Source organism: Lepidochelys kempii, chromosome 3 (genome assembly GCF_965140265.1).
Source record: "Lepidochelys kempii isolate rLepKem1 chromosome 3, rLepKem1.hap2, whole genome shotgun sequence".
Taxonomy (NCBI): Eukaryota; Metazoa; Chordata; order Testudines; family Cheloniidae; genus Lepidochelys; species Lepidochelys kempii.
In genome coordinates this window covers 200,992,112-201,019,093 of record NC_133258.1, presented here as the reverse complement: position 1 = coordinate 201,019,093, position 26,982 = coordinate 200,992,112, and the positions used below count along the sequence as shown (strand labels likewise).

Genomic DNA, 26,982 nt, shown 5'->3' with positions numbered 1-26,982 from the left:
TTCAGAAAGTTATGAGCAAGTGAAAGCTGGGGGGTTAGGGATTCTCTGTTGGAACAAAAAGGTCATGTGAAACAAAGTAAAATTGGAGCTGCTGTTAGCCATCCCTTGCCAATAACAGAGCTCCCATGTCTGACATTAGGAAACATGAACTTCAAGTTCAAATTGCATTCCAATTGTGTCATGTCACTATTTAGATGGTTAACTGCCCCCCCCTTTTTTTTTAGCATGAGGCCATTTTTAAAATAGATACCACAGGCAGATTCTGATCTGGCTTACACCAGAATCTAGCCCCTCATCTTTTACAATTTCTGAAGCACAAAACAAAAAGAGGAGGAAGAAAACATACTATGAACACTGTGATCAAAGTTACTGTGCACACACAGCCCTATTTTCTAACATGGCTTTGTTTATGCAGACAATGTTTTAATTTTCATTGTCAGGAAGATAATCTGCTGTATATACGCTGAACAGTAGGATGGTTAGCAAAAGTCTCGAACCTTCCATGGTTTGGAAATAAATCCAAAATAAATTAACTTTCTAGGTCATGCTAATAGAATCTTTGGATTCCAGCCTTTGAAAGACTGGGAGAGTCTTGTACTTAAATTATTGTTGCTAATTTTCTTTTATCTGCTGTTATAAAATACCAGCTCCTCTTCTGGGTAGCAGTGTCTGTGTTCCTTTAAACACTAACAATCTGTATTCTCTGCATAAATACAGAAAACACATAAAGCTATTTTTTCCTTCCAGGTCTCATATCAAGTGATGGATTCTGCAGATATTTGATGTCAGATGAAAATGCCCCAGTCTTCCTTGACCGTTTGGAATTATACCAGGAAATGGACCATTCTTTGGCTCACTACTTCATCAGCTCCTCCCACAATACCTATCTAACAGGCAGGCAGTTTGGCGGGAAGTCTTCTGTAGAGATGTACAGACAAGTGCTTTTGGCTGGTTGCAGGTTGGAAATATAGGATAATGGCTTTCATAGTTCATTTTGTTTTAGGAAAATCAATACTTCATTTTATTTACCTTGGCAATTATATATGATACCATGTAAATATAATAAGTATGAGAAATATGAAAAGTATCATAAGTAAAAATCTTTATTGTACAAAAACATACGGAAAGAGTCGCCTTTAGGAAGTTGCAGTATTGTGGGGGGAAGGGGTGTGTTGGAAGATGTATGCTTCACACACTTCTGCAGTTCAGAGGGATTTGTGCTGTGTGATTAAGCCAATCTGCATTTTTGTGGATATCCGTTTGACTTCCAGTTTAACTACTTGCAGTGCGTAAATATGGTATATCCAGATTAGCTAATGAGAGAGTAAATAATGGAGTGCTGATTAAAAAACCCACTTTCACTCAGACATTTTACACTCCCACACGCACAGTTTAATGTAATACGTCCATAGTTATAAAATCAAATTGACATGATAAGAGTTTGTGTATTACATACAGCATGAGAGGAATTGTAGCGCTTCTAAAATTGCATTGTTATTTACTCTAGCCTCTGCTCCTGAACAAGACAGATTGCTTGGAGTTTCTGTCAAATGGCTTGTATATTTATGGAAATATTGTGAAAATTGACATAGTTGTTATTGGGTTTTTAGATGTGTTGAACTGGATTGTTGGGATGGAAAAGGTGAAGACCAAGAACCAATAATAACACATGGGAAAGCAATGTGTACAGATATTCTTTTCAAGGTAGAATTTATAGATCATTGATAACTTCAAATTTATACGTCAAACTTTAAGCCCAAATCCTCTCTCCAACACCCAGACGGAGAAATTTAGCTAGCAAGTAGGGAACTCTGCAGAGAGAGGGAATCCCACCCCACAACACTGCATGGCTGGTCCTACATCCTAATGGAATGAATGATTTAAATAGGGGTGGGTCCTATGTCCTGAACTCTCAACAGCTTACTTCTGCCTCACTTCCTCTTCCCACCCCGTTCTGCATGAAATCATTCAGGGAGCCCACTCAGGCACTCTGTATAGTCTTTCCAAATCCTGCCACTCTTATGCACAGCAGAGTCAATAATGGCTCTGCTGCAAAAGTCCCCCTTACCTGTGGAAGTGACAGATGAAACACAGGCATTGTCCCTTCAGCCAAAATCCTCCTCTGGGCAAGATCAGCTGTCAGATCCCTATGTCTCAGAGCAGCACTGAGCTTGTGGCTGTAGCTACCATCTTCCTTCCTCAGGTGGAGTGAGAGTTTTTTAAACATGGAGTGGGAGTAAATAGAGAAATGAAATAGACCCATTTTGTTCTGTCTGTCTTTGCTTCATTTACTATAGAATCCATCATGTTCTGTGTCTGTAAAATATTTCTACTCATAATTGCCACTTGATGTGTTTTAACATGAACACTTTCTTTGCATTTTAAAGGATGTCATTCAAGCCATTAAGGAAACTGCATTTGTTACATCTGAGTATCCTGTTATTCTTTCCTTTGAAAATCACTGCAGGTATAAAGTATATTCATCTTCCATTTTTAATACTGCAATGAAAGAGCAATTGCACCTATGATAAGGCTCATAATAGTTCAACTTGACTTGGAAAACTTTGTAACAGGGTTATGCAGATAAATTAGATGTCACTTTGAAGAGATCCAGAGATGTTGGCTTTAACACAAAGGTCAAGCTTTGAATTGTTTTAATAATGCTGTGATTCAGCAGTGAATTACATTCGAAGGTCACATTAACTGAATAATATTTAATCAGCACATTACTTTGGTTTAAATAAATTCATGCATTTCAGTTATATTAGTTCGGTTTTTATAAACAGTTAAAAGTAGTAACAGGTTTTTGTTGCTGAATGATGGCTTGGGATTAACTAATGTCACTTTTTTCCAGCAAATACCAACAGTACAAGATGTCAAAATACTGTGAAGATTATTTTGGCGATCTCCTTTTGAAGCAACCTCTAGAAACACATCCAGTATGTATCTTTTTAAAAATTGTGTTTATATTTCTTGTTAATTTTATTAGAGCGGTTTAATAACTTGAGACTATTTATTAGAGCGGTATAGTAACCAATGGTGGAGAAACTTGTGTGTGCCTGGGCCTTAGTTTTCAAACATCACTATTGATTTTGGGCTTCTCAGTTTTTGGGTCCTTAGCTGGTTCATTTAATTTCTTCTGAACAGAGTTTGGGGAAGGACTTCTGGCAAGGGTTGGGGAGCCATGTCCCCATGCTGAGTCAAGCAGGGTTGCCTCCCCTATAAAATAGACCAAGTGTAGTGTCTTTGCTTGTGACCTCACCCACCTTGTCTCTCTGTAATTTCCAGTTATTGATGCTCTAATTAATGCTAAACTGTATTAATGCTAAGTGGCACTATGTGCAAAAATCTTATTTAAATGAATCTCAGCCATACATGGCAGAGCATTACAGGATCTAATGATGAATACATCTCGTGGGTATAAGCAAGCACTGTGGCCAGTCCACAGCTGGTACAGAAGAACGTGGTGTCAGGAGTACAGTAAGACCAGAAACAGAAGGAACAAAGCAACAAAGTACAGACAGACAGAACAGCCACAAAGGTTGCAGGATCTCATCAACATGCCACTTTTCAATGCCCCAAAGAACTTCAGCTTTGACAAATCTTCACAGTGGACAGACAGTATTTTGGAAGATTTCGACTTGCAAACAAACTTTGGGAAGAAACTGGAGATATTCAAGTATCTTCTTTAATTTATGTGGGGAAGCAAGCAAAGCATATCTTTAAATCCTTTGACTTTACTGCAGACTGTCGCAAAGATGAGTAGGAAAGGGTTCTGGCTATGTTTAATGCATACTTTATACCTCAGAGAAATGTGGTTTATGAAAGAGAATGTTTTCATGAAAGCATTCAAGAACCAGGGGAAAATGTTGAATATTTTGTAAGAGTTCTGCATATATTGGCTGAAAACTATGATTTTGGGAATGCAAAACATGAAAATATCAGACACAGGCTGGTTTATTGGGTTAACAGATAAAAACCTTTCATAGCAGCTGAAATTGAAGAGAGATTTAACCCTAATCTCAGTTATTTAAATAGCAAAACAGTCTGAACTATTGAAACAGTGAAACCTAGAGAAACTTGACAAACTTAAAAAACTGAAGCTAGTTTAGAAACTGTGTTAAAAGTTATCATCATAAAACCCCTGAGGCAAGGAGAGAGCGCTCCCAAGTTAACAATGACAATTCCAACCTACATGCACAAGATGTGGAAAAAGTCATATCTCAAGAGATTATGCATGTCCAGCCAGATGCACATGTGTAATAAATGTATGAAATATGGACATATTGCAGCTGTTTGCACCAAAGCAGTCATGGAGTTGACTCATATAACAGACAACCAAGAGCCATTGTTTCTGGTATCTATTACTTGTGATGACATAGATAGAACGTTGCAAATCTGCGGATATCCGCTTTATATCTGTGAATATCTACAGCCACGGATGCGGTTGTATTGTTTACCATCTTTGCTGATTGTGGATCAGATGCAGCTCCAAATTGTATCCACGCAGAGCTCTAACAGTGACATGGGTGTGAATGCAGATACATATAAAACGGTGGAGTGTGGATCACAGGTCGGATAGACGTTAATTATCGTGGATGTGGATCAGATGTGGATCCAAATATTTGTATGCTTGCAGAGCTCTAAACATAGAACCTAACCTGGAGAGTGGCAAGACTATTGACTTTAAAACGGATTCAGGAGCTGATGTCACAGGCATCTTAGAAGGGATTTACAATCACTGTCAGAGCTGAAGTCACCTGACACAGCTTTGACCAGCCTTGGAGGTATACTGAATGGCACGGATCAGCTCACCACAGAAACAACTTACAAAGATAAAAGCTATGCATTCAGAGTGCATGTGATCAAAGGTGACAACCGTCTCAGCTGCAGCATGGCAGTTATGATGGGCCCAGTGAGAAAGGTGAAAGAACTTGATGGAGGATTTGGTGATATTGGACTTCTGAGAGGCTATCAAGTACAAATCAACTTAAGAGACAATGCTGAACCATACAGTGTACAAACACCCACACCAGAGACACCTTGGAAAAGACTAGTTGCAGGTTTATGCAAATTCAGAGGACATCACTACCTGGTTATCATGGTCTATTTTCCCAGGTTTATAGAAATAATGTACTTGAAAGACGTAACATGTCACAGTGTTCTTGAGAAACTGAAGTCCCCTTTTGCTCAATTAGGTTATTTCAGAACAACTGTGACAGGCAACAGACCACAGTTCACTGCAGCAGAATTTAAGTCACTCTGAACGAAATGTGATTTTGATCATATCACTAGCAGCCCACGTTACCCACAAGCAAATGGAGAGGCTGAGAGCTCTACAGACTGCTCAGAAAATCCTACAGCAGAAAGATTGATTCCTTGCTCTCTGAGTCATAGATCCGCACCAATAACAGCTACTGGATATAGTCCAGTACACTTGCTGATGGGAGGACAACTCAGCACTACTGTTCCACCTTTGGAAAAGAGCCTATTTCCAAAGTGGCCAGACAGAGAACTGCCAGGTCTAGAACCTGGTGACCACGTTCGTGTAAAAATGGATAGATAAAAAGGATGGACAACTTCAGCTGTCATATACAAAACAAAAAAGAAAAACAAAAAACCCTGCACCGATATAATATGTGATCATGACTGACAGTGGAGAATTCAAAATAAACCATTGACAGCTACAATTTGTTCCTCAGAAAGAACAATCAACAGATAAAATGCTACCGATGGCAGATTCAAAACAAGAAGAAGATTGCGAACTGACCACAGCCAGTCTTTGCAAGTAATGGACAGCCAGATGCTAAACTGTACTAGGCTGTTCAGCCACTAGGAGGCGCTATGTCAAATACCTTATTTAAATGAACCTCAGTCATACCTGCCAGAGCATTAAAATGATGAACACATCTGGTGTGTATAAGCAAACTCTGTAACCAGTTCTATCTGGTACAGAAGAACATGACAGATGCAAAGTAATTGATCATATGTGCCTGGAAGGGAAGGGTGTAGTGCCTTCAGCTGCGTCTTCTATCTCATGCTTCCTGGTCCAGACCAAGCTCTGGAATCTGGGCTGCTGTCAGTGCTGCATTAGGAACTGAATCGGATGAAGAGCTCCCAGCAGAAGCAGCAACTGCAGGAACGGTCAGGAGAACTAAAATCCACATGCGTTTCAGTCTCATACATAGCCAGGAAATATAGCAAATGCTGGAGCATTCTTAATAGGCACGGCCTACCAATATTCAACCTTGGCCTAACCTTCTATTTGCTAGGGCGGGGGTTCTCAAACTTCATTGCACCACGACCCCCTTCTGACAACAAAAATTACTGTATGACCCCAGAAGGGGGGACCAAAGCCTGAGCCCACCTGAGCCACGCTGCCCAAGGGCTTCAGCTAGAGGCAGGGGGCCTGTAACCTGAGCCCTGCCGCCCAGGGCTGAAACCCTCAAGTTTCGGCTTTGGCCCTGAGTGGTGGGGCTCTGGCTTCAGCCCCGGGCCCCAGCAAGTGTAAGCCAGCCCTGGCAACCCCATTAAAAGGTGGTTCTGACCCACTTTGGGGTCCCAACCCACAGTTTGAGAACCGCTGTTCTAGGGTCTACGTATGCTCTTACAGGGCCTGCCCACTGCTTTGCACAACCCATTCAAACTCTCTAGCAGCAGCCACCAAATGTCAGAGGTGAACAACTGCTATCAGCTGCACCACACTGCCAAGAAAGACAGGCAGAAGGAGATTCCTTTGACTCACCTTCCTGCTACTGCCCCTGGTGACTACTAGGCCCTTTTGCCTAGTGACACCTTCTCCAGGGCTGTGCTTTTTTCTCTTCTCTTAAATTTGACAGGGATAGTTAGGATGCAAGAATACATAACAGAGATCATGTTGCTATACTCGGAGGGGTATGCAGAGATGTGTGGCTGGCTGTAATATCCCCAACCTGAGCACAGTCCTCGCAAGTGGCTGCTTCTCATGGCCCTGTGACCAAACAGAAATGGTGCCACACCAAAAGTTCTGTGGCTACTGCAGCTTCGGGACCCAATTCTAGCCTCATCTGGTCTCTGCTCTTTAGTGTGCTCACTGTTTTATGGTTTGTTTTTTTCTGGCTTGTCACTCTGCCTCCTCCATGCACACATTCATAAATCAAACTTTCAAAAGGCATCTGGTGCAAGTTGGAAACTTGCCCTTCGTAAGTAGTTATATTCCGTTTTAAATGTCTCTGGAAGGAAAACGCAGGACAGGCGTGAGACTGCCTGAAGCCGATATTTTCCCAGAGGGGCACCTAGCTAACCTTTTAATTGCAGAATGGTATTTTAGAGGTAGGGGGAATGAAACCTGATTGTACTGACATCTAGTGGAGTTAAAATATATTCACTGCTGGACCCAGTGGATGATAACCTAGAGTTCCCTTTGTCCTCAGTGTCCATGTGGAGAGTGTTGCACACGATTCCCTTGCTGGAACTGAATGATCGAGTTCTCTTGATTATAATGGGAAAATGGATATTAGCTTGGAAGGATGTTGCATGCTGTTTGCCAGCTTTGTTTGCGTCTCCTTGTATTTGGGTATCAGGGTGTCGTGCAGAGGTGGGCAAACTGTGGCCCATGGGCCATATGCTGCCCACAGGACCCTCCTGCTTGGCCCCTGAGCTCCTGGCCTGGGAGACTAGTCCCCGGCCCCTCCCCCGCTGTTTCACCTCAGCCTCAGTGCACCGCGCCATGCTCTGGGCAGCCAGGTCACGCAGTTGCAGAACCGCGGCCTGACCTGGTGCTCTGGGCCACGTAGTAAGGGGACAGGGGGAAGATGGGGTTGGATAGAAGGCAGAGGAGTTTGGGAATGTGGTCAGGGGTCGGGGGGGTCAGAGGGCAGAGAATAAGGTGGTTGGATGGGGCATGAGTCCCGGGGGGCAGTCAGGAATGAGGGGGGGTTGGATGGGGTGGCAGGGGGCAGTCAGGGGTGGGGGATCCGGGGGTGGTCAGGGGACAGGGAGCGGGGGGTTGGATGGGGCAGGAGTCCCGGGGAGCATCAGGGGGCGAGAAGCGGTGGCGTCGGATAGGAGGTGGTGGGCCGGGCCACGCCTGGCTGTTTCGGGAGACACAGCCTCCCCTAATCGGCCCTCCGTACAATTTTGGAAACCCGACGTGGCCCTCAGGCCAAAAAGTTTGCCCTCCCCTGGTGTGGTGGGTTGACAGTGCCTTCCCACAGAGGCTGTTGATGCTGGTCCGGCACAGTGACAAAGCTGACTTGATTACTGTTATTTTTTTATGTGGTGGTTGAATACCTAGAAACTCCACCCACTCCAAAGAGATCTGCCTCCCCGTTCTGGGATTCCTTACTAACCCTGGCTATATCTTCCAGTCCCAACTCACTTCTACCTCAGTGTACCATTGTCCTTTTCAGCTGTGATCCTGGGTAACAGATCCTTCCCCCATTTCCTTCCCAGGCCCACTGGGAGAGAGCCACACCACCCAAATCTGCACTCCTTTGTGTCCTGGGGCTTGTACCAGGGGATCCTGGCCTGTGCTCTGCCCACCTCAGAGTGGAGAGTGATGGGCCAACAGATGTTATGCCTCTCCCTTCCCAATATGGAGCAAGTCATTTACTTAGCACATACGTAGCATTTGTCATTTGATACTGTCCACAAACATCAAAGACATGCTCCTACAAGCCCTTACTGGCAGGTATAGTCCTTATCATCTGGCTAAGGACTACTCGCATAGATAAATCTTCGCAGGGTTGTGCACTGGTTGCTGGAACCTCACAATACGGCAGTGAGTTAAGCTGGGTAAGTATTGTTAGTCACATTTAGCAAATTAGGAAATTGATATTAGGGAACTGAGTTTAAGCGACTAGCCCAAAATCACGCAGCAAGTCAATGTATGAGTTGATACTTCAGTCTCCTGACTTTACTGTTGCCAAGGTGGTGTGACCCTGTGGATCTGGCAGTGGACTAGGAATCAGGAGAGGTGGGTTTTGCTCCTGCCTGTGCTACTGATCTGTGGCATTACTTCTGTCACTTTGTTGCCCTCTCTGCCTCAGTTTCCCCTCCAACTCTGTCTCTTGTCTATTTAGATTGTAATTTCTCCAGGGGAGGGACTCCTTTGCTATTTACTATACCGTGCTCAGATGATAAATGCTTTATTTTAAAGCTATGTAACCTCTTCCTGCCTTGTTTTCCCCATCTGTAAAGTGAGGATGATGATACTTTCCTGCCACACTCTTGCATTGTGTTAATTAATTTTTGTAAAATGTTTTGTGATCATCAAACAATAAGTATTAATGTAAAGTATTATTATTACCAATTAATTTTGGAAGTATTTTTCTTCTGGATGGCAGTCAGGCAGCAACCCATTCGAAACCCATATGAAAGATATGAGCAGCAGAGAGAAAATATTAGAGCAGAATTCAGTTTTCAGATGATTTGATAAATAATAAGTCTCTCTTACCAATGTAGGTTTTTTTTTAATCAGCATGTTCTTGTTTTTAGAATTTAGCAAACCTTAACATGAGGAAATAATAGATGTCTAAACATGTTTTGTTAAAAGGGGCAAGAGTAGCAATTAGACAAAATAGCAAGATAGGTAAACAAAATTCAAGGACTGCACATTAGCTGTGCTTTTAAATCCAGAATGTGGCTAACTTAAGATCGGGAGGTTCTCAAACATTGCCCTTCAAAATAATCTGATAAGAGCAAAAAAGAGGGACATTCTTACCTGAATACACAGAGATAGTTAAAGGGGTTATATGAACCTTTGATTTTTAATATTTTATTGATGCAACATAAAATCCTGAGCAGAAGAAGAAAATAAATGAATGACTTTTTCAGTGTCCTTGCATTCCTGTTGATATTTTCATGTGACTGTTGTTTTTATTCTGATGTATTCAGAGTTTTTTGTGTGTGGCTCATTACAGGAATATGAGATAATAAGGAGTTTACAATATACAGGCCAAATGATCCCATCCACTTCCATGAGCAGAGAGGGATGGGATCCCGTGTTTCTCATTTCAGAGGGTGGGGGGATGGCTGCAGGGGAAGTGGAAGTCCTCCCTTTAGGTCATTGTCTCCATCTTGCCCTGGCTGCAGAGCAGCCCCTCCATGGTTCTGCTTAGTCAGGGCTTGTCTTCACTACCGGGGTAAGTCGATCTAAGTTACGCTACTCCAGTTATATGAATAACTTCGCTGAAGTCAACGTAGCCTAGGTCGACTTACCACAGTGTCTTCACTGCGCTGCGTCGCGTTAATGGTAGATGTTTTCCTGTTGACTTACCTTAATCTTCTCGAGGAGCTGGAGTACCGGGGTTGACTGGAGAGCGCTCTGCTGTCGAGTTAGTGGGTCTTCACTAGTCCCACTAAATTGACCCCAGCTGCATCGATTGCAGCAGCATCGATCTCCCTGTAGTGAAGAGATGTCCTCAGTGTCCCTTGCTCAGGCTGGTCCTAAAGTCAGAATCCAGCCCAAAATGGGTAGTCAAAGAGGTTAAATGAGAAGATCATTGCAAATCATGCTCAATAAGCCCTTCTCTCCATTTTTGTAGCTTGAACCAGGAAGACCCTTACCGTCCCCGAATGATCTCAAAAGAAAGATACTCATAAAAAACAAAAGGCTGAAACCTGAAGTGGAAAAAAGTAAGTAAAGTTCATTGAACCATTACATTAATACAAAAGTATGCACTTTAGATAACAGAACAATGTTCTACCAAACTTTCCAAAATGAAGAACATACTTTATATTCACTATGCATGACATTTTGTTTTCACTTGTGTTTCATATCAGTGGCAAAGTTTTGCCCTCTGTGTAAATGTGTAGAGATTATAAATACATATAACTTGAAATGGAATTCTGGGTCATAATCTGATTGCTGTCCACGCCAAAATGTAACACAGATGGAATCTGTTGTAGAGCAGGTGTGCTGTCATTGTTGTGTTTTCCACACCTGCCAGGGTGAACTAAAACTGAAATGGAATTTCAAATGACTGTTCTTTTCTTGCTAATCCTGGCATTCTTCTGCTGTGCACGAATCATGATGCTGGGGTATTCATGGTTCCTACTATGGCCGTACTGATTGGCCCTGGACCTTCTCCCATTGAAGACAGTGGCTAAACTCCCATTGACTTGAGGGTTGGCTCATACGGTGCAACATACAAGCACAATTCAGAAATAACATTGAGGTAAAATTCCCATTCCAATATGGAATGTCATATTAGGCCGTGAAAGCGATCAGCCATCTGTTACCCAGGACTTGCTCACGGCAGTAATGATCCGAAGGCTCTTGAAGTCACTGGAAAGACGCTCCTTGACTTCATTGGGGCCTTACTGTTTGTTTGGGTTTTTTTTTTTGATCCAGCATTGGTAATAACTGTTTTATCCAAGTATCCCTAACAACAATGGGTTTCAAGTTCTTTTGCAAATCTTTATTGCTGACAGAAGACCTGACCCGAATTGGTACTGAGCACCCACAACTCCAATTCAAGCCCCTGTCAGAATCAGGCCCTAGTTATTTAGCATTTTCTTCATGTAATTTGAGTTAAAATATTTAATTTTGAATAAGAACCATTTGTTACATGGCTAACGTTAATTTTCTCTCTGTTTTTTTATTTTTTAAACAGAACAGCTTGAGGCACTGAAAAGTATGATGGAGGCTGGCGAAACAGCTGCTCCTGTCAATATCCTAGAAGATGACAATGAAGAAGAAATAGAAAGTGGTGAGGATTTTATAAGCGATGCTTCTTGGGAGTTGCTTGCCTGCTGGAAAAGGAGGGAGGAGTTCAGATAGACATTTGCCACTGGGCCTCAGTAGAAGCCTTTTCATATAACTGCTTCACTTTAACCTGACATATCCTCACAAGCACTGTCTTTATAGGCTTCCCACTTGTAACATAAACTCATAAGTACGTTTATTTGTTTAGATTTTAAATAAATCTCTCTAAACTCTGTGAACCTGAAGCGCACGTAAAATTAAATAAATGAAAATGTTACAAAGCAAATTAGACCATTAGAAAAAGAAGTTGCATTAACCTTTTCATGTCTTATCTTTCGTTGCTGTTGCCCTTGGAACAGGGTTCTGCTTTTGATCCCATTTAGTTTGTTAATTTGTTTCTTTGCAATTTATCTCCGGGATAACCCTTTGAGATCTCTGGGGTGAGGCGTTGTCTACAGGGGTAGGATAACACAACAGCAAAAATACCCTGGGGAAAAGCAGAGGTTAAAAGGGCTGCTGAAGAAGAAAAGCAGAATGTAGTTGTGAAGATAGATGTACTGCAATTCCATCTGCATGGATGGTCAAGTCACGTGTGTTAGTCTAAGTCATTGAGAGAAGAGCATTGTGCAAAGTCCAGAAGGGAACCACGAAGCCCTTGCCAATGAACGCAGTCTACAGGCATGTGACCTTCATCTTTTAATTGACCTCAGTGTCAAATGGAGGGGGAGTCACAAAGACCCATTAGCAGCCCATCTGATCACTCTCCATCTGAAGCGATTGAGCTTTACCCATAGATGTTGTGGAAGGTCAAAAACAGGGTGCTGAACTATTAGATCTGTTATGAGATAGGCATTGACTACGTTTGAATCTTGTTCTTGCTACCTAGTTCACCACCTGGAGGTGATATCAGGAATTGTCCAAACAGGGTGCCTTTAGCTAAAATAATGGGTCAGCGGATTAAACACACCTTTTAACAGGCGGGGGCGGGGGGGGAGGGGGATAGAAATGGTAGAGTAGGATCTGCAACATTTTTATACAATTACGGGAGATTATTTGTATTTCTTCCTCATGTAAATTACGCTGTGTATGTGAAAAATCCTGCCAGTATCTCTTGCAACTGCTAGTTTAATTTTTCAGTTCATTTATAAGCACTACAAAATAAGCTATTTCTCCCATGTAGCGAACACCAACCTTTTCTCACATGTTGGTTTGAATTTGTCCATCTGTGTGTTAATATCTCTCTTCACACATACAATATGTTGCCAGAGCAGTCAGGAAATGCTTTGGATACACATCGTTCCTGGCTGGCGAAGGCCAGTGGGGAAAATACTGGGCCCATTGCTTATGGGATTGTCAGTGCCTCTCCTAGAGAGGGCAAAAACGGCCTGTTGCTTTGAAGGAAGCAATAGTGTTCATTGCTGGATGCTGGCAATCTAGCTAATTATTGAGGAGTATTGAATCTTCTCTTCCTTTCTTGGGCACGTTTAGTGGAGAAGGTTGTGGTAAGACAATTTGCACAGTATCTAGATGCTGCTGATCTCCTTGACCCCGTCAATCTGGGTAGAGAGTTATCTTTGACAAAGAGACTGCATTTGACATGCTTGTCAGTGGTTTCCTCCTAGTGATAAACGAAGGCTAGGTCCTTGTCTACACTACCACTTAAGTCGATGTAAGTTATGTCGCTCAAGGGTGTAAAAAACCCACCCTCCTGAGCAATATAACTTACATCGACTTAGGGCAGTATAGACACCATGTTATGTTGGCAGGATACGCTCTCCCATTGAGGTAGCTTCCGCCTCTCATTGAGGTGGGAGCACTCTCCCATTGACTTATCATGTCTTCGTGAGACCCACTAAATCAACACCGCTGCATTGATCACAGCAACACCAATTTAGCCCCGTAGTGAAGACAAGCCCTAGGTGTCCATGCTGGTGGTATTAGACCTATCAGCTGTCTTCAGTACCATAGATCACAAGGTGTTGTTGATTTGCCTGCGGACTCTGGTGGGAGTAGAGGCAGCTGCTCTTCGCTGGTTCCATTCCCTTCTCTTGGAGAGATCTCAACGGGTAGTTGTGGGCAATTGCTCCTCTTTCGAAGCTCTCAAAAGCAGGGTGCTGCAAAGTGCCATTTGGTCACCTGGTCTGTTCAACCTGTATCTGGGGCTGGTCGGAGGGTCAGTAACAAGGTGTTGGGTGCGTTGTCGTCAGTATGCCGATGACACCCCACTGTGTGTGTCTGTCTCATCCAACTTGAATGATGTGGTTCAGTGCTTCAGCCCGTGTCCAGCTGAGTTTGGAGCATGGATCAGAGTGAGCCAGTTGAAGTTCAGCCCAGACAAGACTGAGGCAATGAGGCTGCCAGGGAAAGCAGCTGGAGGAGATGGCAGAGGTAATATCCGCCTCTTATGCTGAGGCTGTACGTCTGCCATTAGTTACTTGTGTTTGCAACTCAGAGGTGATTCTAGGCCTTCCGCTGCTGTGGGACATTCATATTACAGCAGTGACCCAAACAACTTTTTACCATCTGCACCTGGCTAGGAGGCTGCAAACCTTTCCTTTTGGATGTGGACCTTGTCGGTGTTATCTGTTTTTGTTACCTCATGATTGGACTGTTTCAATGCACTCTATACGGGGCTGCACCTTTAAATTATTTGGGGATTGAGGCTGGTGCAGAGCGCTGTGGCCCACTTATTCAGTGGGGCTTCATGTGCGGAGTTTATGACATAAGGATTGGCAATGGCTGCCTATTGGTCTCTAGGTTGAGTTTATGGTGTTTGGATTATAACCACTTATAAAGTCCTAAATGTCCCAGGACTGGCCTACGTGAGGGGCCATCTCTCTCCCCATGCCACAGCTGCGGTCAGCAAGGTGCTTGAGCCAGATCCCCCTCATTATAAAAGAGAAGGGCAGGTTGTTCATGCATTCTCCATGAGTGGTCAGGAGTCTGGAACTTGCTCCCTCACTTAGTCTGAAGTATCCCAGATCTGGTGATTTGCCACCTGTGCTGCAAAAAACACGTGTTCAGCAGGGTTTTGGAGTGGGCTGAGGGGGTTTCCTAGATGATGAAGGGGTAGAAAGAATGTTCTGTAAGCGGCTGTCTGAGTTCCTGTTGAAGTGATTACTATAATGCTGCTGGGATTTTACTGTTTTAGTAATTATGTGTTAGGGCACCTAGAGGCTTCGATAGGCATCGTTTTTAATTATTTAAATCTAAACAGATAAATACATTTTAAAATAGTCTGTACATAAGAGACCATATTGGCTCCTTTGAAACCACTAACAATTTGTGAAAATAATGAGAGAGATCCATGTATAAAAGAGAAAGGATAAAAGGAAAGAGAGTGGGTGTAGGCGTATGAGAACTCAAATGGTGGCACCAAAACTTTTGAATTTATATTTAAAGAGCCCTGGCTTCATTTCATTTTGTTACCCCAGGCCCTTGATTTTTACATTTTCCTATGCCAAATTCATGATTTTTCCAAGAATATGCTAAACTTATCTCTCAGTATCTATGTCTCATCCACAGATTTATTCTTACACGCCGTTTTACTGAATGGGTGTTAGTATTTACTAGATAAAAGCTAGCAAACCAAGGAATCTGAGGGACTTACTTTAAACATCCACTACTTGTTGGAAATCTTTCTACTTCCTTAGTTTTACTCACTTTAGAAAATGAGCCAATTCACACTGGTGTGATGGTTTTTGAACTAGTTCCACAAAAATATCTGCTGCTATGTTTTTCACGCTCATTTCCTTCCTTTTCATTGTTGTGTAGCTGATCAAGAAGAAGAAGCCCATCCAGAATTAAAATTTGGAACTGAGCTTTCTGCAGATGACTTGAGTCAAAAAGAAGCGGTTGCCAATAGCGTCAAAAAGGTAGGCTTAATTCTGACATATATTCACGTTGGAAGATTTTTCCATGGAGATGGCTGGGAAAGACCTTTCATTGTACGGAAGGATCACACTATGTGTTAGCTGTAGGAGAAAATACAGTATGAATCACACAGGGATTTTTCTAGCAGAGCTGCTGACACTTAAATTCATGGTGATATAAAATTTAACAAGCCAAAACCTGCTCTGCTTATTCAAGCAAAACTCCTATGGTAGCAAATGGGAGCTATACCTGGGAAATCACTGTGCACAGCCTACAGGATTTGGCCAAAAATTGTTAGACATGGCTGCCAACAGTTTCCTGCCTACGTAACAGTACCTGGCTGTGAATTGTGTGTCACAATTTAAGAGCCGTACTGTGGGGTGAATATCCGCTTCGTCACTCCTGTACTCCTCCTGGCTTGGCCTCAGCCCATGCTTTATCTCAGAGACTTCCTCAGTTATTTTTGTACTGGTGCTCTCTGAATAGCAGGCACCCACTTCCACTTGCTGTGCGTTTATGAAACAGTGACATAGACAGGGTAGCAGGAAAATAGCCCCAGTTGGAGAGCATGGCACTGGGATCTCAGCAGGCAGACTGGCCACAAGGGCTTATTCTTCCACTGGTACTTATCATAGAATCATAGAAGATTAGGGTTGGAAGAGACCTCAGGAGGTCATTCAACCCCCAGCTCAAAGCAGGACCAACACCAACTAAATCATCCCAGCCAGGGCTTTGTCAAGCCAGGCCTTAAAAACCTCTAAGGATGGAGATTCCACCACCTTATCTTAGTAGTTTGACATTCTGTACTTGGTAAGCGAACATTACTTGGTATAGCACTTGTCCATAATTAGATACAGTACAGTGGAATTGAAAATTAAGCCATGCTAGCACCCAAGGCACCAGACCCTGCTTGTCACTAAGGTACCGTACCATCCTCCTCTGTCATTGAAGCATTCTAGTCTTTCTCTCTCCTGCATGGCTTGCTGTGGCTCTTGTTTGAGCTAGAAATATCAATTGGTGGAAGTTCTCCTTGCTGCACACACTGCCTTTCACAACCTATCTCTCAAGCAGAACCACAAATAATCAGAGCTGCCTGCTTGCTTTGTGTTTGCATCCTTGCTTCTTCAGGACCTTTACAGAGCTTCCGAATGAACTGCAGATTTTCCTTCTCTGCTGTAGGGCTGTTTTGCTTATTAAACCAGCAGGCCCCCAACTGCCCTATTGGTTACTCCAAGTGGTCAGCCATTCTCTGCATGAGCCCCTCCTTGCTCCCTCATTGATCTATAGCTTGACAGTAAATCGTGATTCTCTCTGTACATACTTTGAGAGCCAAGTCACTCTTTTCCTGTCTAAGGTTCTCGGTGCTAGCAGCTTGTAATTGAAGGAAGAAAGCACAGGGAGTCACTCAGTGAATGGAACTCTAGTGGCAAGTAACCTTGCAATCTCTTGGGGCAGATAGCAGCATTCTTCCGTATTTGGACATTTACAGCACAAAGTACAGAGCAGCTCCAACTCTTATATCTTCAAATGCCCTCAAAGTCTGGTCACCCTGAATATAGGATGGCAAATGATCTTTCATGTGTGCGCACTCTCTCTCAATCTCTCCCCATGAGCTTTCTGCCATTCCCCGCATGACACTACAACTGGGTTTGGACTTAACTGCCTGATGTCCTCCTTTCTACTCCCAATACTAGTAGCTATATCTTTCCACCCCTTTTGTATATGAATTTGAAAGATACTGCAAACCTTTGAGAGTTAATTGATAGATGAACCGTATAGTGAATTGGAAGGGGATATACTTTTTGCCAAGTACATTAACCATTTGAGGGTTTTCTTTTATAACTAGGAATGTTTCATGTTGCAATTTCTTTGGGTAATGTATATATATTTTTTCCTTAGGCTTTGGAAGATTCTGAACAAGAAAACAATAAAAAGGTGACACATAGGATGTTATGTAGTTTCTATTATATTTCTTTATGTATAAACATTTTTATCTAAAATACATTCATAAGTGTATAACCATTTTACACTCTATTTCTTTGCACATTGTGTCTCCTTTCTCCTTGTAATGACGGCCAGTAGGTTGTAGTTCCATCTCTTCCCACTCCCCCTATTCACAGGGTTTTGAGGGATAATACTGATGGGGGGAAAAGAAGGCTGCATGACCTGCCCTCACTTAGAAATATCTGATCCCAGTAGAAACAATTACACCCCAATTTCATGTGCCTGGGAAAGTGTGATCCCTTCAGAGGGATTGGCAGAAATCGTGCCAACATTTTTTTCATCCTGCCCCACTTTATTTATCTCTCTTTATTTTTTTCTTTTTCCTCCTTTTTCTTTTCCTTGGGATTTGTGCATTTACCTTCCACCAAGAATATCTTCTGTTAGTCTCACTCCCTTCCTCCCTCCTCCTGCTTGTCTCCATGCATTTCTTCCTTTCTGTCATTTAAATACATTCCTGACCACACTTTATTTCAGTCTTTTTAGGAGAGTTCTGCTGCTTTTCTTGAGATGCGGGTCTACAGGGATCCTGATTGTTTTCATCCTTAACTCACTCCAGCACCCTACAAAGGCCATATGTTAGGGTAACCATTTCTTCAGCTCAGGGGGGATGGCTGTAAGTGGCATCCCGTCCTCTTATTCCCAAATCCTACAGTCCTGTTTTGAAATCCTAGATCCACTGCTGTGGATATTGCAATGAGAGCCAGACCTTTTAGTCTTCAAATTATGTGTAAGTGAATATATTACAGTTAATAATCAGTAGATTGCCTTGGAACGTCCTCAACTAGGAGAACTCTTGTGTCATTAGAGTATTGTGTGGTTATAGTCCTGGGGCCCTGTTCTCCTGTAGTAGGATACAAACGCTCATTGATTTCTGTCCCACTGCATTTTTTCATTTATCCACTTTAGGACCAAGATTGTGAAAAGTGACTAGTGATTTTGGGTGGCCAGCTTTGGGCACCTCGAGCCTGATTTTTCAGAGGATAGGTGCTCATCATTTGCTGAAAATCAAGCTTCCTTAAAATGTCTCAAATTGGCCTCCCACCAGATTGAGACATCCAAAATTACTCGTCACGTCTGAAAAATCATGGCTTACAGACCTAAAGAGGTTTGTTTTAATTTGTAGTCAGCAGACTGGTAAAAATTAACCTGATAACAAAAAATGCATGATGATAAAGTCATATTCTGCACTGCTACAAAATGTCAGTGTTAGTGTTTTACATATCAAAAGCTCAATCTTGTGAGCCCCTCTGCATGTGAAACACTCATTGACTTTCCTGTGGACTGCCTGTGGGATCGGGCCCTATTAACCATGTTAAAATAAAGAATGGGTCTGATTATATGGACCATGGAAAATTTAATTTAAGTGTGAACTGCAAACCAGACAACATGGGCTTCACCGCGGTCACTCAATTCCCTGAGGCAATCAGTAACTGGCAGGTAATGCCCTTCCTTGTCAGCCTAAGAGGTTGTCTACACTGTAGATACTACCTATGCCAGTGGGAGGGGTTCTCCTGTTGGTGTAGGTACTCCACCGCCCAGAGAGGCGGTAGCTAGGTCAATTGTAGAATTCTCCCAGCAACCTAATGCTGGCTACACCGGCAGTTAGGTTGGCTTAACTATGTCACTCAGGGATGTGGATTTTTCACACCCCTGAGCAACATAGTTAATCCAACCTAATTTTCGCATGGAGACCAGGCCTCAGTGTTTCAACCAGACTGTGGAATAAGGTAGTGTCATTCTATTTATTTCTTTAAATATGTGTCTGCATCATAATGCAGGTCACAAGCATATGGCATAATACTGGTAAATAGATTTGCTTTTTCTTCTCTTTCCCCTGAAATTAATGATGTCCAGTAATTAGGGGTACAGTAGAGTTACTTTTGTCATTCTTTAGTGTTTAGTGCAGAGGCTCCTTGCCTGAAAAAATGATTTTGCAATATTTGCAGTTATTCATGGTTTCCTGGTCTCATAGAAAAATATTTTGTAACAGAGCTATATTGCATTCGGAACATGAAAAGCTGCATTACAATACTGATGTATTTTAAGATGTACTGTATCAGGAAATTCACTGGGACAGGATGCAGAAGCATGCATAGGGTTAAATTCCCTTCTGGTTTGTTCTTCTTGACATAGTAGGCCACATGACAATACTGATAGGCCTAACCAGGGCTACAGATTACAAGAGAAGATCCCATTCTGGTGCTCTTTATAGAGCCTTTATAAAGAAGGTCCTGGGTAGTCAGGGAGAGTGAAGGAAAGTGATTGGCAGAACAGAATGAGCCAAGAAACTGAACAGAAAGATGCCACTCGATATCAGTATGTGTGATTATTTTTTCTTAGCTCTGGTCTACACTGGGTAGGGATCGATCTAAGTTATGCAACTTAGCTACGTGAATAACATAGCTGAAGTCGATGTACTTAGATCGACTTACCGTGGTGTCTTCACCACGGTAAGTCGACTGCTGCCGCTTCCCCGCCGACTCTGCCTGCACCTCTCACAGAGCTGGAGTACAGGAGTCGACAGGAGAGCGCTCGGGGGTCAATTTATCACGTCTAGACTAGACGCGATAAATCGATCCCCGCTGGATCGATCGCTGCCCGCCGATCCGGCGAGTAGTAAAGACCTTAGTGTAGTGTGACACAGGCCTCTTCTAGTCTATAAAATATTTTATTTCAACCCATGTTGCTATGTATTTGGGCTGTGTAATCACATGAGAAATTACTCTTGTTGCAAGTCTCTGCAGATTGGATATCTCTAAGAAGATTTTGCAACTTTTTCTGTATGCATGGTGGATGTTTATGCACACGACAGAAAGAAATTTATATCACTGTCTACAGCCAAGCACAGTGTGCTGTGCCCCCCCACCCCCCGTTTCTCCACAGCTTTGTCAGTTTCATGGAACACCGTTAGTCTGGTCAAATTCTGATTCCCAAATTCCCTTATAATTTCAGTCTTGGTCATATCCACAAAGGCTTATCAATGGCACTCATTTGAGTTTTGATGATGCCAAAGATCCACTTGGTAGCAGCCTCAAAGGTACCCCCCTCTGACGTAATTGATATTAAAAAGATCAGGCTTCTATTTGATAAGACAGGGCTTTATCCCACAGTATTGTTCAGTCCCCTTTGACTTTTTTTTAATCAATATCCTGGATTCTAATGTTGTTTTACTAACAGCATATAATATTGCTCACTAATTAGGAGTCTGTTCTGCTATCAAACCTCATGCATGATGCCCATTAACATTGAGTGTTCTGCATATATCAATAACTGAATCGACCCGAATCGCAGCATTGAGGGTGCAACTGTTTTGTGTCATTATGTGTCTATTTTAACTTCTGGAGATACAGGCATCATTTTTTACATTGCATTGAAAACTCCAACAAGAGCAAAAAAGAGTGATTAGTGGATATACTTTTAAATGTGCTTTCAGGGCATAGTAACTGTTGAAGATGAACAAGCATGGATGGCATCTTACAAATATGTGGGTGCGACAACCAATATACATCCATATTTATCAACCATGATCAACTATGCTCAGCCCGTAAAGTTTCAAGGTTTCCATGTAGCAGAAGGTAACATACAAGGTTGAATGAAACAACAGTATTTGTCTTCTTACTTCTACTTAGTTTTGTGTAATGATTCTTATATCCAATTTGCTATTTTTATAATCCGTTTAAAATTCTTGTTGTAGTTTCGTAAACTCCATTCGTATGGTATTTACAGAACACTTACCTGGAATATAGAATTAACTTGTTATTCCATTTGTCACCACAGGGAGGCACTGAATTATTAAGTATATTAAGTTAACATTGCAAAGAATAGATCCTGTACTGTAGACCTTTTTACTCTTTCACTAACATAGGATAAATGTGATTGTCACAAAGGTCAACAGTTTGCTTATTGTGATATATAAAATACCCTAAACATGTACCGTATTACTTCTAGTATCTAGTTATACTACTATTGCTCTTTATGTAATTGCAGCGTTTTCATAAATATAAAAGCCAAGTTTTGATGGCTCACAAGAATGGTCTTAGAGAGAAGAGAATGACAAATAAGAAAACATCAGTTAAGATTATTTCAAATATAATTTGGTTTTGTAAAATGGCAAGTAGTGGAAAAACAGAGAGATCTGTGTTACTACATTGCATAGTATTTATTACATGGTTTTGTATTTTGCTCTGTTTTATACTCAGTATTTTAAAATGGATTTTATTTCTTATTGTTCTAGAACGCAATATTCATTACAATATGTCCTCTTTTAATGAATCAGTTGGACTAGGGTATTTGAAGACACATGCAATTGAATTTGTGAAGTATCCTTCTATTAAAAGTAGTATACTGAATACCAGTTCTATTTTTGGTTAGCCGGTAGACATCTGTCCTATATACAAAAATCATTTAGTTCTGATTTTACAATGTTGTCCACGCGGGGGCATGGAAAATAGGATACAGCATATAAGAAATAATAATGGTATGAGTAAATGATCTGAAGTCTCTATGTTGTTTTTATTTCGTTTTCCTTAACGTGTTACATAGTTATAATAAACGACAAATGAGTCGGATATACCCCAAGGGAGGCCGAGTGGATTCCAGTAATTACATGCCTCAAATTTTCTGGAACGCTGGCTGCCAGATGGTCTCACTGAACTTTCAGACCCCAGGTAGGCAGTTATGTCCAGTGAACCTAAATTCCAGAGAAAGGCTTGGCCAGGAACACTCAAACAGATGCCACAGATTTCCTCCTGGCATTTTTTGAAGAAACAGACATATGGCTAAACAGTATGATGATGTGTACGGAATCATGGAGGCATAAGACAAGGAAGAATTGTTTTGAAAAAAGCATGGAAGAAAATTCAGTCTCCTTTTATTTGCAAAAATAATTAGCAAGGCACTTTAGGATCTCAAATAAATGTAAGAGTGATGTAATTTTTAGTTTATAAAATAACCACCCTCTTCACAAAAGTCCTATCTGTGCAACAACGAAATGCACGGCTTCCATGGAGAACACTACGTTGGAAGGACACACCAGATAAAATAGAAAATAATAATAATTACGTCAGCTATATTTCTAGACCAGTAAGCAATTACTGGCAAATCTCATCGTTAGCACTTGGAAATGGGATACGACTGCGAGCCACTTAGGGTCGTGACAGGCAGGCAGATTGGGAGCTTACATGGCTCTCTCCTAAGATGAGAGATAGCTAGTTTGCCCTTTTGGCGGGGGAAAAACATATAATTATTAGTTTTTGCACTGAATCAAGAAACATATTTGGCTGTACTTGCCAGACCAATCTTTCCATTGTCTTCTTCTAACCTAAAGGGTTCTTGTTCTTATTTTTTCCCCTTGGTGATGTCTTCAGTGCTTCAGAAAGTTGTAATGATCATACCCATTTTTCCTCTGCAACTCCTCTTCCACAAAGCTCTGCATCACTGCCATTATCGACTTCTAGCTGAAAGAGACTAGAGAGAGCTGCACGCAGACGTATAAGTATTGCTTGTAAATCAGTCCAGAAGGAGACACAGTGTGGGGGTAAAGGAGGCAGTGCAAATTTTACCCTTCTCCCTGGGTCTGCACCCATCCCCTCACAGCATTCACAGCCCTTTGTGTTGTAAATGATTACTATAGGGGAAAAGCGGCATTGCTCTGTTAAGTATTCTGTCAGAAGGCCATGCTAAGAGTCTGGAGGATAGGTGAGGGAATGGAAGTCATCCCACGAGATAGACTTTGGAAGGCTGATGTGTTAAGTCTGGGTGCTACCAAGTAAGGAAATTGCTAGTTGGTGTGTATTCAAAATCCCATACTTTTGTGTTGTGGAGGCAGTTTAGCTTTGTTTCTGATGTGCATTCTGGGAAGCTCAAACAAGGGTTGAGCTCTGTCTGAAAGCAGAATCCTAAAATTCTGTGGGTGAAAGGAGGCCAGAGTTATCACTAAAAATAGGGGGGGGAGTTTTTCATAGGCCAAGTGTGGGATTGGAAATTTTAAGGAAAAATTTATGTTGCTAAATTTTAAGGGTTTTTTTGATGTATTTACTGGCTGTGTCTGTGGATATATGTGCAATATGTGACAGATGGAGACGAGTAAGATGAAGAGGAAAAGTCTATAAAGCAGTGGTCCATCCAGTTATAAGGTATGGTGCTGAGAGTTGGGCAACAAAGAAGACACATGAGCAAATGATCTGCTCTATGGAAATGCAAATGTTGGGATCTATGAGTGGGGAATGTATATGTCAGAGACATGCTCACAGTAACATCCATAATCAAAAAATTGAGAGAATGCAGGCTCAGATGGTGTGGTCAAGTAAAGCACAGTTCTGACAAATAGGTGGGTAAGAATCCAACAGATTAAGACTGAAGACAAATGACGGCAAAGCCAACCCAGGAAGAAGCACTAGAATTTAATAAAGGAAGACCTATTAGCATGTGATGTGATAGACTATATGGCATTGAACAGAGGACTTTGGAGTAGAGGACTTGTAAGACCCATTTGATGTGATTAACATAAAGAAGATCTGTGGATAGGCGCTCTATAAATGAATTGAATAATACTCAGACTTTCCAATAAGCATCTGAGCTGAAAATAGTTCCAGTAGTCTCTATGGCCCCGATCCTGTAAACTGATCCATGCAGGCAGACCCTTGTGCTCATACAGGGCCCCAGTGATTTGCAGGATCAGGGCCTAACACTTTTGTAACTATAGTCTATGTTTTTTAATGCACATTAGATTTTAGCGTGGTGGATAAAAAAAGAGGTTACCATTGTAAAGAAATCCGAAGTCTTCTAGTTGAGTGCGTAGAAATCACCCTAAGTTAAAGTGGTCATTCTTGGGCAAAACCCTGTGCATCATATTTCCCTTTGTAAAGAAGGTTGCTCTACATCTGCCTTATTCACAGAGACAGGGTATTCAGTTATTTTTGTCTCTTGACAGATTTAGCAATGCAATTGAATCAGGGAAAATTTGAATATAATGGATCGTGCGGGTAAGTAAAGTTATTTAAACTATTTTCACTATGTATCATATATGGTTTTTATAGAACTTTGTCACTTCTAATTATGTGTTACAAATGAAAAATTGTCTGCTAGGTATAGAATAGAAATGAGCAGAATTCCTGGGGTTGATTTATGCTTGCAAAGTAGTGTGGTTACTATACTTTTCAGCCACACTCAATTTTATTAAATGAGATAGAAGAGATTTTGTGTGACAAATTATAAAGATCATGAAACAAGTTTAGAGTCTAAATTAGGTGAAGGTTTCTAACCATCAGAGGAACGAAGTTCTTGAACAGCCTTACAAGGAGAGCAATGGGGCCAAAAACCTAACTGGCTTCAAGACTGAGTTTGATAAGTTTATGGAGGGGATGATGTAATCGGACTGCCTATGATGGCATGTGGCCCATTGGCAACTGCCAGTAGCAAAAATCCCCCATGGCTGGAGATGGGGAGGGCTCTGGTTTACTTCAGAGAATTCTTTCCCTGGTGTCTGGCTGAGCCCACATGCTCAGGGTCTAACTGATGGCCATATTTGGGGTTGGGAAAGAATTTTCCCCCAGGTCAGATTGGCAGAGACCCTGGGGTGTTTTCACCTTCCTCTGCAGCATGGGACATGGGTCACTTGCAGGTTTAAACTAGTGTAAATGGTGAATTCTCTGTAACTTGAAGTCTTTAAACCATGATTTGAGGACTTCAGTAACTCAGGCAGAGGTTGGGGATCTGTTACAGGAGTGGATGAGGTTCTGTGGTCTGCAATGTGCAGGAGATCAGACTAGATGATCATGATGGTCCCTTCTGACCTTAAAGTCTATGTAAAGCACGTGCAGAGTTAATTAAATTATCTTCATTTTTAATTATGAATCCTTTTTTAAAAACATGGCTCAGAATGCAGAGTCACTATACAGTTCACAAGAAATCTGAGTTTACTTGGACATGCTGTGTGCTAATGTATATAGTAGATTGTAGTCTTTGGAAAATAAAAGCAAAAAGAAAAGTACATTGAACTTATGGGCAACTATTGAAACTGATGCAGGGCTGTGTCCAAACAAAAAACGGTAGCCACTAATTTGTCATGAAAGAGCAGATTGCACAGCAGATATCCATGCATCACATTTCTCTGTCTCGCACGTATGTGTTCATTACTCTTTTATACATGGTGATTCTGCTTCTGTTTTGATTGATGCTGATCTTCTCAAACACTATCTTTGTGGCTTCATGAGTAAGGGAGTGATGAGTTAATGTACTTGAAGGGGAAAGAGTTTGCTGAATCATAGCAAATATTAAGTTAGCTAGAAAACAAGAGACCAGAATCTAATTAAATTTCCTCAGAATTACTGTGAAAACAAGACAATTGTTTCAGTAATAGGATTCTTGGTATTCACTATTGTAATTGTCACTATAAGATTTATATTTTCATTTATCTGGTATCCTGCATGCATGTTCAGCAGTAGAGAGAATTTGCATACATCAGCCTTTATATTTTGGTGGGTAGTTGTAATTTGTTTGCTGTAGTGCACTGGTTATAGCCACTAAATGTTCAATATCTGTAAAAGTAGATGGTCCTTATATGATTTTACTGGTGATGTCTAATTCTGGATACTAGTGCATCCAGAAAGAAATAGTTTGTATGAACCTAGTGGATGGAAGTTTAGAAAAGGTTTTCGTCTATAAAATGCGGGTAATATATCTCCTTTCCCTCACCCATTGTCTGTCTTGTCTATCTGGTTTCTGAAGCAGGGACTGTCTCTTACTATGTGACTGGGGCCCCATTTTGTTAGGGATGGTACCAACTTGGTTGAGGCCTCAAGCCACTATCACAATACAAATAATGAATAATAAAAAATTGAAGAAAGCAGCATGTACTATTGTACTAAAGCAGTGAACAACAATTAAATACAAGCATGGGAATGTGTCTGGTGATTTCCCAGGAAATGGTTACGTTTCTCAGTCAAGCTTCAAACCACTTGGTTTTTCCAAAATGGAGCAGTTGTGACCTTCTCAGCAGCAACAAAAAAAGGTGGCCTAGGTGCGGACTGAAATTAGATGAACCCCACTTGATGCTTCCCTGCTTCTCCCTTCATACTTTTAAAACGTGTTTTACTTTCAAAAGAAATTTTCAAACAAAAAATTACCCCTGGGTCAGTCATTGGCTTGAACAGTTCTGTCTGCCTCCCTGACATCTAAGATACATAGTGGAATATTGGATATGCCCCAGAACATTTCTAAAGTAGTGTTTCTGTAATATGCGTAGTACATGGAAGGTTTGATAGAGTATAAATGTTTTATCGGCAGCTGTTTGGGACAGCTCCATTACTCAGGGGTGGCAACACATGGTCTCTCTGCTTCATCGCCCAACAACACTATGAAAATGCCCTTGCTGTTTGGTCTTTTGGAACTATCCAAAGAATAAGCCTGATTTATGC

The 26,982-nt window shown here is 41.6% G+C and overlaps 1 protein-coding gene across 18 annotated transcripts in view; it reads left to right on the top strand.

Moving 5' to 3' along the window:
- PLCB4 (phospholipase C beta 4) overlaps window positions 1–26,982 on the top strand; it is a 325,436-nt gene that overhangs the window by 233,646 nt on the left and 64,808 nt on the right. For 16 of the 18 annotated variants that reach the window (XM_073339654.1, XM_073339656.1, XM_073339649.1 and 13 more), the window contains 12 exons: window positions 748–958; window positions 1,611–1,704; window positions 2,388–2,467; window positions 2,855–2,939; window positions 10,527–10,617; window positions 11,598–11,693; window positions 15,464–15,564; window positions 17,462–17,497; window positions 21,000–21,153; window positions 21,801–21,885; window positions 22,109–22,233; window positions 24,498–24,549. In XM_073339654.1, coding sequence (XP_073195755.1) covers window positions 748–958; window positions 1,611–1,704; window positions 2,388–2,467; window positions 2,855–2,939; window positions 10,527–10,617; window positions 11,598–11,693; window positions 15,464–15,564; window positions 17,462–17,497; window positions 21,000–21,153; window positions 21,801–21,885; window positions 22,109–22,233; window positions 24,498–24,549 — 1,210 coding nt within the window. The remainder of the gene's footprint in view (window positions 1–747; window positions 959–1,610; window positions 1,705–2,387; window positions 2,468–2,854; window positions 2,940–10,526; window positions 10,618–11,597; window positions 11,694–15,463; window positions 15,565–17,461; window positions 17,498–20,999; window positions 21,154–21,800; window positions 21,886–22,108; window positions 22,234–24,497; window positions 24,550–26,982) is intronic. The other 2 variants (XM_073339652.1, XM_073339655.1) reach the window with 1 other exon arrangement.